The sequence below is a fragment of the Molothrus aeneus genome, chromosome 1 (genome assembly GCF_037042795.1).
Source record: "Molothrus aeneus isolate 106 chromosome 1, BPBGC_Maene_1.0, whole genome shotgun sequence".
NCBI classification, from domain to species: Eukaryota; Metazoa; Chordata; class Aves; order Passeriformes; family Icteridae; genus Molothrus; species Molothrus aeneus.
In genome coordinates this window covers 102,270,350-102,285,684 of record NC_089646.1, presented here as the reverse complement: position 1 = coordinate 102,285,684, position 15,335 = coordinate 102,270,350, and the positions used below count along the sequence as shown (strand labels likewise).

Here is a 15,335-nt window from a genome sequence, read left to right as displayed (position 1 = left end):
AGAGAAGAACAAGTAGAGTTTGTTGAATCCATAAGGGCTATTGAAGATTGCTTGTGTGCCAAGCAGGTCTGGAGGAAAAGGGCCCTTGTTGCAAAGATGTAGTTGGGCAGAAAATGTATTTGTTTTCAAATGGCTATATTTTACTTCTCTCTCAAAAGAATCTGGATTTTCAGAAAGAAGACAGTTTTTCAAGTTCATGTTCTAATAAAACATCATTTCTTTCAAGCCCTTTTGGTATTTTTTGGTGGGTTTACTTTAAAGAAAAGGTGCAGACAGATCTGTCTCAAAGTTCTGGCATGTTTGAAATCCAGTCATAGCGTAAAAGTTGAAAAATGTTACAGCTGGTGAAATACATTAGGTCACCTTTAAAGAAATCCAGCTGACTGCATCATGAGGACTCTTGAGAGAATTTGAAGAAAGCTTTGCATACCTTGTTGGGGCAGCTTTTTTTCATGTTTTAGAAATCAGTTCTCAGTCTTAGCAGTTTGTAGCATAATTCCCACTGGCTGTAGAAAGGTACTGGTGAAGCTGCAGAACACGTGAGGATAGACCAAATGTAGGATGACAGAAATGAAAAACTAACATTGCCTTGACTTACCTCTTTGAAACCCAGAAGGAGCACAGTTCCTTTAAAAGTGAAAAACTCTCCCAGGTAGTTGTACACTTTGACTGATGCGGGTTTTCTGAGTGACTGGGCCTGGGAAGGAAACCTTCCCCCTGTGGTGGTGCTGCTCCATTGCCTCGGGCCTGGGCTGCATCTAAGGTGCCTCTCCAGGGACAAGAGGAGTAGCACAATTCCTTGGAGATTTCGTAGTCCACACCACACTTGACTTTCTTTATCAAACAGAGGGAAAATTACCCTGTAGATGCATTTCCTTTTATTCAGGCAAGTCAGGTTTCCTGTTAGAAACAAATAAACTAACCAAACAGAAAACTTTCCAGTTGTGTTCCTGAGTGGAATTGCAGTTCAATGTGATTGCTTTTCCCTGGCCTTCAGAAGGTTTTATACAAACCAAGCATTAACTTTGTTCCGTATCAAGAGTAGTCTAGTCTAGTCTTTTCCAACCTAAATGATTCCATGATGCTAGGACTCTGGGAAGATCCAAATTGTCCTCTAATTTTCATTACTTTCAATTAATTTTAGGTGTTTCGAATATATACCTACTCCCTGCTTCGGAATGCTCTGTTCCAGACCTGGGGAGATGCTGCTTTGAGCTTTAAAACTCTCCTTGGGTCTGCCTGTCCTCAAGTCTTATCTTACTTTGATTTGTTTTTCTTAAAATGCAATGATTGCTTCAGAAATTGAATTTGAAACTTGAGACAACTCTATCAGAATTTATGCACACACTTTGTGTTGTTTTCACTAATAGCTTGTGAACTTTATATGTCCCTACTATACATTGCATGCTTTTTTTGCAAAGAGATAAAATTAGTTATGTAAGAAGTAGCCTTCAGAATGTCAGTACAGTGTTTGAAAATGCAGAGTACTCATGAAGAAAACAGATAAACAGATTACAGGATGAGTAGTCAAAATCAATAAATATTGAAAAGGATTGAATAAACAAAGAACATTCAGAAAGCAGGGTTTGTTTTTTATATACTGGCTATTGGAAAAGGGGCTTCAAAAAATACAGGATTCAGAAATACATGATTTTATGTCCAAACTTGATCAAAGCAATTTCTAACAAAGTTATGGGAGATGTGTCTGTGCATATGAGGTGAGGAAGAATTTTAAGAATTGAATTTAGTGAAAGAATTATAAGGCTTATTAGTCTTACTAATTGCTTGGCTAAAACAAAGCTGGCATTATGGGTAGAAGTGAATTGATCTTTTTAAAAAATACACAAGACTTATGGTGGATTCTTAATGGATTTTTTCCAAGAGTTTGAACAGTTGCAAATTTGGAAGATAAACAGCTTGAAAGTTGAGATTAATGATGTTTTTAGGATGGGTAATAAATAATGTTTGAAATTACCATGTTAAATTTGAGTAAATATTGCTCAAAAGAAGACTTAAAATTCACTTGGAGACAGTAATGGTTTGTAAGTTAATGAGCAGAACTGATGGGTGTTAGCTGAGGCAGTGAAGGGAGGACTCTCAGCTGCTGTTTTTTGGGACACCTCATTATGCCAGTTCAGAGCTGCCAACATCTCTGATGTTTGTTTGCACGTACCTACTGGGTGATGTCTGGAAGTGGTGCATTTGAATCAAAGTTCCAGTTTCTTTAGGTAGTGCTAGTCATGCTTTGAGAGTTACAGCAGCCCTGTAATTTTCAAATGTTACCTGAAAAGGTTTTTTCCTTTTTCTCTAATATTAGTAAATAGTAAGAAAAAGTACTGAAGAGAATAACTCCCAAAGCTTGCAAACAAAACAGGTTAAGTGTAAGGTGGACTGTTCCTAAATTCAGGTCCTTTGCTTTCTGCAATACTTCCAAGGTGGACTGTATACCTGTTTGTTTATGGAATACAGTAAATAAAAGAACACTTTTGAGTTTCCCTTGTCTGAAAGTGGTACTCATTATGCTTGAGCCTCACAATTCATCTGCTCATGCACTACAGTTCCAGTGTCTTGAACAGTTCCACACTTAGTCTTGGGCAATCAGATAGCTGCAATCTCTTGTGGGTGATGGCTGTAGGGTTGGCTGGCATTTAAGGAATCCTGTTTTGCTAAAAAAAGTGACCTTTTGTATGTATCTTCCAATCCAAGCCTTTGGCTGATTCTATGAACTGCCCAGTCACAGCATTTATGAGACCTGTCTGCACCTCAAGTGTGTTTTGTTAATAAAGTAATACATAGAATATCTGTTTTTAAAATCAGACTTTTTGCTCTCTATCATTTAGCACATTTTTCAAATATTGGGAGTCAAAATCAACCAAGAGTAATGTCTAAATAAATTACTCTAAATAAAGTACTCTTTTTAAAAAATATTTATTAGGAAGATAATTTGTCCTCAACCATGTATAAGACTGGTGAAAAATCAACAAAGTAACTTTCTTTCCTCACTAGTCCTATTTTCTTTATGCGTGAAAAATGATACTGCATTCAATTTTGTTGTGTTTGACATTGACAGTATAAAAAGGATCTCTTAACAAGGTGAGGTGTTATGATGAAAACTTGCAAAAGTGACTGGAAAATATCCTATGCCATTCCCATAATTTTTTGTAGGACAGGATGTTGCTTTTCCAGTTGTCAGATTTTCTTTTTTAATTTTTTTATTTTTTTTTTTAGTTCTGCCAGTCTATCTTTTGACCATCTTTTTGTGTCCAGTATTTCACAGAAAATGTTGATTTAAGCTAATGAAGTGACCAGTATATTTAATTGACTGTTTACTCTGGAGCAAATCCATATTTTCTTTTTTCAAGTATTGCATCTTTTTAGAATGAATATTTACATAAACCAAATACCTGCTGAATTACTGCTAAACCATTTTTCCATGAGGAATTGTAAACAGCAACAGTGACTTCAGGATAACCACTGCTTTGTTGATTTTAAACTCCTTAGCTATAATGATGAAATACATGTGATTCAGCAGGGTTTTGGACTTAAGAATCCTGAATTTAATGAATGATGAGCACCATTAGGTTTTACTATATTGCATGTAGTGCCTTTACATAGCCCTAAAGACTAAACCCAAGTAAATCCCATTTAAACTTTTTGGCTGAGGAAATTATCATCCATGTGTTTAAACATGGAAGTACACTTAGAGAAATTAAATAAGTGTGATAAAATGAGTGTATTTATAGTAAGACATGCACTTGATATTTCTTCTTAGGAACAAGTACTCAGTTGATTATAATTTTACATGTTTTCTTGTGGAATCCTTCAATTCTGGCAGATAACTGTTTTCTTGTATATGCCAGTGTACCCTTTCAGTTATTTTTAATATGTGTTTCTTATGTGCCCTAGTATATATGGGAAGCTGTTCTGGAGAGCTGATCCACTGTCAGAAAGTATGCTGTGGGGATTTTTGTTGTTTGTTTGTTGGATTGATAGTTTCCCTGTAAAAAAATCCTGCCAGTGTATTTTTAGTGAATTCATAAATGCTTTAAGTATTGCTCTTATAACTTAGCAAATTATACCTATTTAAGCTATTTATATTCTAAATGTAAATAAATTAATTGAATGGCAGAGCATGTACTAATTGATGGAAGGAATATTAGCTTCTTTCCTGCCTGTTTTAAGAGAAAAAAGCGTATGCAGTGACTTCTGTTTATGTTACTAATGAATAAAGATTTTCCCAATATATTATAGTAACAGACTGTGAGTTAAATACAGAGTAACACCTTTTAGGAAGTAAAATATTTATAGTCCTTTGTATTAAAACTAAGTTCCATTTTTGTCAATTTTATGAACTTGTCTGGAAAGGAAATGTATGCTTGATAAATAATTTAAATTCAACTGCAAAACTACTATTACTGAATAGTTAAACCTATTTAACAAAGAGATAGAGTCTGGACAAAGGTTCTCCAACATTCCATTTCAAGAAATGACTTGCATCTCATTAGAAGGTATCGTCACCCATCAAAGTAAGAAAAAGAAAAAAGATTAAAACTTGGTTTCTCATAACCATGTGACAAGTGTGTGTGTACTTACATTTTTCTAAGTACACTTAGCTATGCATTTGTAGCAGGGATCTATAATATCCATTTCTGGACTTATGAAAAATGCAGGGTTTAAATGATCTCATACATTTTATTGAAATGTTTTCTTTCCAGAGTAGATATTGAATTTTATTTCCTTCTATGATATCATAGGTTATCTGTTAATAGAATTCTTTCCTTTTCATTTTTTCAACCCAGAAATATGAATGCCTCAGAAGTCATGTTGCATTTTTCTAACATCTGTACAGTCTTTCAAATTCCTTAGTCCTGCAGCATGAATATTTTGAAGGTACACTTCAGTGGAACTCATTAATAGGCACTAAAAAATAGAGTATAAATTGACTAGCTGCTTGTGTGAGAGTTGGTTGAATGTGATTTTATTTGAATACTTTTACATTTCTTGTAATTTGCTGTTTTAAGTTGTGACCATGATGTAAAATTCAACCCCAGTTTTATTTTTTTTTTACCTGTAAAGCTTACTGGTTTGCTTGAATTTACATTTGTACATTCTTTTTTCACCTTTTGAAGACAGGAGACAGTTGTCACACTTAGTCCAGTAGGTAACTTGTGATTAGCTAGAGGGAGATTAAGGGATTGAGAACATTTTTAGACTCTCTCTGCATCACATACTGTATCCAACCATCTGAACACATAAAATTCTCTTAAATTTCATTGCAACTCTTGTGGTGGATTGACCCTGGCTGGATACCAAATGCGCTTCCCTTCATCCTGGTCTCAACTTCACTCTGGAATTTTCTCTCTCTCCTCCCTTCCAGCAGTGCAGAGGGGCAGGAAATGGGTCAGTTCATCACACATTCTCTGCCACTCCTTCCTCATCAAGAGTAGGACTCCTCAGAGTCTTCTCCTGCTCTGGGGTCTCTTCCCACAGGATGCAGTCCTGCAGGCACAGATTGCTCCAGCATGGGTCCCACACCAGGTCACGAGTCCTGCCACTGAACCTACTCCAGTGTGGGCTTCCCACAAAGTCACAGCCTCCTTTGACCATCTGGTTGATCTGGTGTGGGGCCCTCCCCAGGCTGCTGCAGGTGAACCCTCCGTGGACTCCGTGGCCTGCAGGGGCCAGCCTGACTCACTCAGTACCTGGCCTGCTGGGGAATCTTGGCTCCAGCACCTGGAACACCTCCTCCCCCTCCTTCTGCACTGACCTTGGTGTCTGCAGAGCTATGTCTCACATATTCTCAGTCCTCTCTTCAGCTACAATTTCGAAGTTTTCTTTTTTCCCTGCCTTTCTAATTACATTACCCCAAAGGCTCTGCTGCCATCCCTGATGGGCTCAGCTTAGGCCAGCAGTGGGGCTGGCTGGCTTGGAGCTGACTGGCACTGGCTCCATAGGATGTGTGGGGAAGCTTCTCACAAGAAACCACTCCTGTAGCTCCCCCACTACCACAACCTTGCCAGGCAAAGCCAGCCGGGTACCGTGCATGTAGAAGCACTCAGGTAGCTGAGACCTCCAGTTGATTCTGTACCACCATCTGTGGGTTTATTACAGTGCAGGTCGCTTCAGCATTTGGGGCTTTTTGTCTCTTTCCTTCCCCACCTGTAGAATAAAGATTGTGATATTTACCAGCTTTACAAAAGAATTTTGAGATTCTGCAAAAGAAATTTGAGATCAAATACCTACCAAATGCATATTACTCTTATGTTAGTAGAAGCAAAGAAAAATGGTTGAATTATTATTAAATTATGCTTTAGTTACAGATATTACCATATTAAGAAGAGAAAAAATAAGGAAGAAATTGAATCAGTCACTTTGTTTTTGCAGGTTCTTTCATGTTGGTGAATACATCTGGAAGATTTTCAGGACAGAAAGCTCACCTCCTGATGCCCCATCTGAAAGAAAATGATACACATTGTATTGATTTTCACTATTATGTTTCAAGCAAGAGTGGAGCTAGCCCTGGCACTCTGAATGTGTATGTGAAGGTTAATGATGGTCCTATTGGTAACCCAGTCTGGAACACATCTATCACTGCCACTTGGAGCAGAGCTGAACTGGCAATTAGTACTTTCTGGCCCAATTTTTATCAGGTATGTCTTACTTTTTATGAAATTTTGTCTCTCATAATAGCCATCTGGTTCTTAATCCTCATTTTAACTTTAAATCAAAATAAATTTCAGTATTTCTAGTTGATCATCATCTTAATCAAATTTTTGTACGTGATGCTAAATGTTTGTTTTTACATGCATATTGCTGTGTTTATATGTTTACATATATTTATAGAAGTGTGTGAAATGCACACATGCTCTAAATGTGGATTAACTAATTACACTGAAAAATTCTAGAAATTTTGCCATTGATTTCAGTCAATTAACTGTTTCTCTGTAATAAGTTCACTTGTTCTTTCAGTTCAGTAGGGATGCTGGAATTGAACTCCAATAGATTTTATTACAGTCCAGTCTTCAAGTTTGATTTAGATAGCAATACTTGTCGCTTTAGAACCAGCAGAATCCTTTGAATCCTCAGTTCAGGTCTTAACGCTGAATGCAATATCCATTTGTCCAGTAGTAAACATAAATATAATAGTAGCTGTCATAGGAATGGGATTTTGAGTGCATCCTAAAGATTCAGGGGAATTTCACTTGACAGTCCCTTAGGATGTTGCTTTTCTGTAGGAAGGTTTATATCATACAGTTACTTACAATTCTATAGTAGTTCAGTGTTTTTCCTCCTTCTTCCTGTGAAAATACAGTCTATGTCTCCACAAACAAGTAACTTAGTTTAAGAAGAGCAGACCAGTAGCAGAGAGGTGTTACTGAGCCTCCTCCATCTTCACTTGAAGTTTGGAAAGTTTGAATTTTATTTGTTTGCCTGTACTGAATATTGTCACCATACTTATGGTTTGAAGCTTTCTGAAGAAAAGCCATCCCAAAGATGTCAAGTTCCTTGACTGCAGACCTCCCTAGGAGGTACAATCTTGCTCTTCCACCATGCTGTTCCAGAATGAGACTCCCTAATTCCTACAGCAATGCCCCAGTTACTAGTGTCACATGTGGCAGAGTCAGTTCCTGCATTTGCTGTCTCAGGTGACCAGGTATTTGTTGCCCTATCGTATATTTATTAAGAGTTTGCAGTTACCACTGCAGGTATTCTGGGAGACTGCAGTAGGATCCTTTCTGTGGCTGCAACATCTGATTTGTGAGAATGTCTCAAGTGAACTCAATCTGTCCTTTTTTAACCCTTTTTCATTTAAGTAAAAAAAAATGCTGAAGAACTTTCTGGAGTCTTTTGTCTGATTGTTTCACCCACAATGAAACAGAAAATCCTGCTCCAAAATATGAGTTTGGAGGGCCAGGAGCATTTTATTCTTGGAATGTGGGATGCCTGGCAGTGGATGCAATACTTACAGACCCATTTACATACAGTACCCAAGAGTACATTTACTCATTTCTTCTTGCCTCTGATAGTGTGCTCCTAGGTTGGGTCTGCATTTGCATCCAATGTACTACCTAAGATTCCTAGGAATTGCTGCAACTGCATTGTCAGGGCTTCCTGGAGAATATTCAGGGAAAGCTTACAGCCATCTCAGCAAACTTCATGATGTCGTTCTTTTTATAATTTTCTGTAGGCTTGATGAGGTGATACTCTTGTGCCTTTTTGAGAAGGGCAGGCATATTGGCAGAGCTGAGGCTCACTTCAGCTGTGTGGGAGGAGCTGTGTGCTACATGTCTCTCTGGAGCATAAGGCTGTATCTTGATCACAAAGTCCAAGCTTGGTTTAGTCATACATCTCTCAGGGTGGAAGGGCAGTGTGTATTTTGTTTCCTGTCAGGGTTCAAGGAGGGTTTAGATGATGCTCTCTGTCATATGGTTTGAGGTAGTCCTGTGATGAGCAGGGAGTTGGTATCCATAATCTTAGTGTCTCTTCCAGCTCAGGACTCCCTTGATTCTCTGATCTTACATCAAGAACTCATGTTACCATTTGATGCTAGTGTTGAGAATGCCTTCCAGTGCTGCCAAAAAGCCTTTCTATCCTCACTGAAATATTGAGGACCAGTCTTGTTGTTAGCCTCAGTGTATGGTGGGAGAAGAGGATAGAGCATCCCACAGACAAGTTTGTGGTTGACATTGGATGTAACTCAATGGTTTGTAATGTAGAATTTACTGGAAGGTTTTGTGAACATGATGGGTGGTTCAGGAGTACTGAATACAGAGTAAATGTGTGACTGTGTCACTTATGCCCAAGTCTGAAATGCCCCCATCTGTATAGTGAATTAGAGGAGCTTCCAGTTTTCTGTCTTCTGAAAGGAGTCTGGTTTTTGTGCAGCAGAACTGCTCTGGAATCAGCCGTCAGTAAAGAAGCGTGTTGTGCTTCAATGTCTCACTCTAGCTCTGAATCAAAAGGCTGATGTGGACCAGGGAATTTTAGTAGAAGAAGCCTTGATTCTGACTATTAATTTTAAGGTAAATTAGCATATTCTTAAAAATACAGAAAGCCTCTGTCAATTTCAAATGTTATTACAAGTCTTATTAATAATAATCTGTGTCAGATTTCTGACAATATGATACATATGGTATTTGGCCATATAAACAGAAGGATAACCTTTCCTATCCTCTTTTTCCTCAAGACCTGCCTTCTGGACTGTTCACCCTTATTTGTAGGTGAGCCCTTATGTGCTTGGATGGGGTACTGCAGTTCAGCTGATGTATAATAGATGCCTAAGCCTTTCTGGAATGGATTTCATGTGCTCTCCTTGCTACTGGAAATGTTGACATTTTTGCATGATCTTTCTTTCACTGTGGAGTATAGTAGGTAATTTTCTTTGCATTTGCTGCATATAGTCTGAAATAATACCTGGTTAGATACTGCAATTTAGCTGATGTGGCAAAAGATCTTATGCTATGTTAATATCCATGGCAGTGCAGGGAATCAGTGTTAAATACTGTAGCTTCACTGGTTCATTGTAAATAAGCTCATTTATTCTCAAGGAAGTGCTGTCACCATTTTAAGAGCTTACAGTTAATTGTCTTTGTTTTTGGTTGCCTCCATTCTCTCAGATCTATGATGCAATTTCCTCACTTGAGTGCTGACATTTGCAATTTTTCATTGTTTCTGAACTCCTTTCATCAGTTTTCATGCTTTTTCTTCTTTACAGAGTTTGTTGTGGGGGAAGACAGGAAGTTAGCTGCAAGCAGCTGGGCGAAGGGCAGGAAGAGGAGAGAAGGGTATACGTGGATCTTGTGAGAGCGTGGCAGCTCAGGTGACTGCAGGAATAGTGGGGAAGGCACAGGACTCACCTGATAGATATATAATGTAGTACTGAGTCTGTTTTCCTGAGCTGCTATACATTTGAGTCCAAAACTCCAACCTCCTTTGGCACAAATCCATGTGTTCCACACAAAATCACCAGAATGTACAAGACTTCGTCCCAGTGATTGTCTGAGTTTGTTTGACTCTGCTGAACATAATTAAGAAAAATCTCCTAAGAAGATTTTTAAGGAAGGATGGAGCCCTTTTTAACTGTTCTTATATGAAGATTGGTAGCTTCCCAATGAGTAATCTCCAAGAGAACACATGACATTAATAGGTGAAGGGACAAAGCAATGTAATTGTGTAATTGTCTTTGTTGTGTTTTAAATCACACGATCTGTGTAGCCATCCACATCTGTGAATGTTTTATAATTCCATTCCCTTAGCAGAGCACCTGCAAGATGTCTAGATGGAAATGAAACCAACACGTACTACAGAAGTCAGAGAACAAATTATATATGATAACATTTCAGAGTTATAATATTTATACAAGTCAATATTTTTTCAAACACTGTGTTGTGTCTGTTTTGCTGTTGAAAAATGTAGGCAAAATAGCTCCCACTAAATGGTAGCTGACTAAAAATCAGAGTATGTAGTATGGAGTGAATTTTAATCCAACTTCTAGAGATTTATTGGTTTAAACCATGTATTGTGAACACATACAAGCGAGGTGCTCGAAAGATTTAATAATTAACAGTAGTTTATTATTGGAGCACCAGCTGTCCCAGCTTGTAAATATTTTTCAGGTTGGATTTCTCTTTAGAAACAACTCATAAAAAAATCTTCAAACGAAATAATTAATTCCTTTCAATGCACCCTTTTCTTTTTGCCATGTAGTTACTTGTGTATGTTGCACACCATGGTAAGCTGTACTACATATATATCACAAATTACTCTTGCAACTTGCACATAACAGTAATTGTTGATTACTTGCTGATTATTTAAATTGTCAAGCATTCTGACAATTAAGGATATATTAAATTCCATAATTAATGATCTTCTAAGTACTACTGCCTAACATTTGCCATTGATTTTAGGGTATGTCTGTGCTGCTGTCCAGTTAGTGATAGCAGTGTGCTTGCAGTAACATGGGTTCAAGCTGCCAAACACCTTCTGAGTCCAAGATAATCAGCACAGCTTGTTCTTTTCTGCTGTGCCTGCTGGTCTCTGAGCTATTTGTTTCAAAGTAGCTGGTGTATTTCTGCAGGTGCCAGTCTTATTTCTGTTTTATAAAATCGCTTTAGGAGTGCTCCCCTGAGGAAGCATTGCCTTCCTCTTTTTAACACTGTGCCCAGGAGAAATTGTTTGCTTTACTGAGGTATTGTCTACTTGGTGCATCTTAAGCAAGAGCATCAAGGAGTTTATCATGCCTTTGGAGACAGCCTGCAAACAAAACAAAGCTTCCCATAATTCCTAAGACCTTCACCCTCCTCCTAACTTGAGTAGAATTAGAATGAACATGGAAAAAGAGAATTGAACATTACATAGATTTTGCTGGTAAGTGGCAAAATTGTTTTTAGATTCTTGGGGAGCAGTCTCAGTAGGTTGAGAGGCTCTAAAATTGATGCTTTGAGATACAAGTCATGAAAAGGCTTCTCTTCTAGTGAGGAGAGGGTGGCAGGTTTTTTTGGTGTATTTTTTCTTTCATGTTTTGATGTTTTTTTTTCATTTGGATTTTTTAGCAGGAGTAGAATCTGGTAGTTTCAGGGTTCTTTTCTCTAGATTAGTTATTAATTCTCAGACCTATTAGTAGTATTTAAAATAAAACTTATGTTTTAGAAGTGTTGCTATTTTGGAATATCACAATATGTAAAAGCTACTACTGAGTTGAGTCTGGTGAGGGGATTGTGTTCCTTGCATCTAACCCTTCAAGCAAGCAATTTAGCACAGCAACACTGCAAGTCACACACCATCTCCCTACCAGTTTTTATATTTTGAATTATTTGCTTTGTACTTTGCTGGAAGTCAGTCATGGCAGCAGTGAACTGAAACAAATCTTGATTAAATAAAACAACAAACACTGCAGATTTAAAATCCAGAAATGGAAATGAAAGAATTAAAAATAGCTTCCAGTATAGTAACACCAACTGTCTGTGCCACTGCACCATCTTTAAATGTAAAATCTTATGAAGCTGGAGTGAAAAAATGGGGTAAGAACCTGGCAGTAATTCCTGATCCTTTTTAGTAAGGACACAAAGGAGTTACATTGGGATCACTTCACAGAGATGAGATTTACCCTTCAACCATTCTGACACATTCCCCTGTAAATTGGGAGTTTAGGGAATAAGAAGCAGCAGATCAAACCTAACTTTTAAAATCCGGACTTAAGCATCCATTTGTTTCATAACCTGCTTTGTACATGTTTGGGTTGGAGTTTGGCTCATGCAGTGTACTTAAATCCTCATCTAGGACAGAGCATTAAGCTTCTTGTGCAGTAAAAGTCAGGCTCACATGCTCATGTGTTGTGTGTGTTGCATTCAACTGCACACATACAGTTCCTGAACTGTGCTTTGAACTCCAAAGAAACTTTGAAATGCATATTGCATTTTGAAAAACAACCTGTGTCAGGCATCTTAAATAGCTCTTCTTCATTGACTTATGTGCTTTGGGAATAACTATTTTGAGAAAGATGCACCAGGGCAAACCACATACCTAAATTTAAAAACCCCCCAGCAGTCTAAAAATGGTCACAAGTATGGAGGCATGCATTTTTTTTCACAGACACAAGGCTCTGTTATTTGCTCCTGTCCCTTGTTCCTAAACCAGAAAAGCATTTGGGCCTTCCATAGAGAAATACAAGACAGCAACTGGTTTAAAACAAAAGAGAATAATAAGATTTAACAAGCCTTAATGTCAAGAGTTCAGTTTTCAGGCTGGCTTGCTTGTTTCTTTGTGGTTTTGGATTGGCAGCAGCCACCAAAATGTTGTTTCATGTGCTTGAGTGCAGGTGTGAGAGCCACGTGCTAGTCATGTAGGAGTGGGAGGTGGGGAGGGAAATGGCATGGAACAAATTCCCAGCCAGGGAGGCCTGAACACAATTCAGGCAGCCCATATCAATAAGCTGTGATGTCACCTCTGTGGGGCCTGGGAAGGACCAGGTCAGGAACCTCCCTTCACATGGCTTTGATGAGAAAGCAGTTGCTGCTGTTGTGATAAGGCAGGTAGTCCTAGGATGAATCAGAAAGGGGGGAAGAATTCAACCCACAGGGTACAAGCTAGTTTTCTGGAGAGAAACTGTTCCCAATGCCTTGTACAGTACAGTCAGAGCAAGGTGCTCTGTGCAGTAAAGCAGAGCAGGCAGAGAGAGAGGAGAGCGCAGTGTGTGATGCAGCACTGTCTGCTCACTGGGGATGCAGGGGGGCAGGATCGCAGCCTGAGCTTAAGCAGCTTTCTTAGTACTCCTTTCTCTTTCTTGTTTTTGTGAAGGGCTATTTTTAAGTCATGTGAAGGACAGTGTTTATATTAGGTACAATCCACCTTTTGACTGAGAGTGTTGTAATTTTGCAGCAACAAAGGCGGGAATTTACAGAGCGAGGTTGTGTGGCAACAAAACCTGTTTATTTCTATTGTTCTTTGGAACAAACGAGTTATCTTGAGTCGCACATTTTCAGCAGTAAGCATTTATGTTGGTGAGCAGACCCCCTTTCTTTGTTCACATGTAGCAAGGGGAAGTGGCAGGAATGAAAAGCTAATTTTGCTCTTCAGTGAAGCAGGGAGGATCAGGGACAGTGCAGTGCTAAGCTGCTTCCCCGGTTCCTGTGTTTGGCAGGCGTGCTGCAGAGAGAATGGTGTAAAACAGCTCTCAGGGCAGTGTTCAGCAGTTTTTCCTGAGCAAATGAATTCTGTGTTTTAACCAGTTGTTTCCGGACTGATAAGGTGGTGGAATAATAGGCAAAAAATCCAACGGCTGCCCAGTCTGATGTTGCTGGAGCATTTTCTCTGTTTTGACTGGAGTCTTTTGTATTGTCTGCAGGTGTTGCATCAGCCATGAGAGAAGGCTAAGTTTGGAGGTGGCAGTAAACAAGTTAATGTTTACAGACCAAGCTGCTTTTCAAATGGAAAATAATGGAGAAAATTGGATGTGAAATAAGTTTCTAGGTTTCATTCCTAGTGAATTTACTAAGAAAACTGATCCAGATTTGTGAATAGTCTTGACATCCCTATTGTAAGGTTTTCAAGGCTACCAGAACTATTTTTCAGGTCTCTCTCTCACAGTGTGTAGCACTCTTACTAGGACTTTCAGAAACCTGAAATACGTAGTGTCAAATTACTTTTTTAATTTAAAAAGGGAAAATGCTTAGCAGATATTTGAGTCCAATAATCTTCTGTCATCCGTTCAAATAAAATACTGAATTTGTATACAGCAATTGATAGTATTTCATAGCCTGTGAACCAAAGAGGGATTATATTGCTATACCTGGAATAAACTGTCATGCTCATACAATCATAGAATGATCTCAGTTGGACAGGACCTTAAAGATCATCTAGCTGCAAATTCATGCTGTGGCTGGGGCAACTTCCATAAAACCAGGTTTCTCAAAGCCCCATCCAACCTATGTTTGAACACTTTGAAGGGTGTGGGACTCAGTTTCTCTGGTAAACCTATGCTAGTGTTTCAGCACCCTCGCAGTAAAGGTTTTCTTACTTACGTCTAATCTAAATCTGTTCTCTTTCAGTTCAGAGCCATCGCCCCTTGTCAGATCGTTATGTGTCCTTGTGAAAAGTCCCTTTCCTGTCGGTCCCTTTTAGGTACTGAAAGGCCATAAAAAGATCTCCAGTATGTGTACATGGTTATAGATACACCTGTAATGTGGTATGCCATAATGAGACAAAGTTGAATGGAGCTCTGAACGGTCTAGTGTAGTGAAAGGTGTCCCTGCCCATGACAAAGGGATTGGAACTAGATGACCTGTAAGGTCCCTTCCAACCCAAACCATTCTATGATCCTGTGATCCCTGGAGCCTTCTCTTCTTGAGGCTGAATGACCCCAGCTGTCTAAGCCTCTTCATAGGGGAGGTGGTCCACCCCTCTGACCATCTTTGTGGCCCTTCTCTGAAATTCCTTCACTAGGGTTTCTGCCCTTCTTGGGGGCCCCAGAGCTGGATGCAGTACTCCAGGTGAGGTCTCACTGAAATGGAGTAGAGGGAGAAAATCATTTGCCTTGACCTTTTAGCCATGCCTGTTTTGATCCAGCCTGGGATGAAGTTGGCTTTCTGGGCTGCAAGTACATGTGGCTGGGTTGTTTTGACCTTCTCATCCAGCAACACCCTCAAGTCCTCCTCAGGTCTGCTGTCATTCCATTCTGACCAGTCTGTATTTGTGCATATTTTTTCTTCTTTATCTGAATCAGTGTCTCTTTTTGACAATGGTGTGTCACTACTGGCTTTACTGCCTCTTTCTGTTTACTGAAAATGACATATTCCATGTCAGAAGAGAGTAAAAGTTACAGTCATTAAAGTTGGTAT

At 38.9% G+C, this 15,335-nt stretch overlaps 1 protein-coding gene across 6 annotated transcripts in view; it reads left to right on the top strand.

The window, feature by feature from the left end:
- The window catches only part of PTPRM (protein tyrosine phosphatase receptor type M), a 441,308-nt gene that overhangs the window by 128,443 nt on the left and 297,530 nt on the right, over positions 1-15,335 (top strand). For all 6 annotated transcript variants that reach the window (XM_066561791.1, XM_066561798.1, XM_066561783.1 and 3 more), the window contains exon 3: positions 6,385-6,650. In XM_066561791.1, the coding sequence (XP_066417888.1) occupies positions 6,385-6,650 (266 nt within the window). The remainder of the gene's footprint in view (positions 1-6,384; positions 6,651-15,335) is intronic.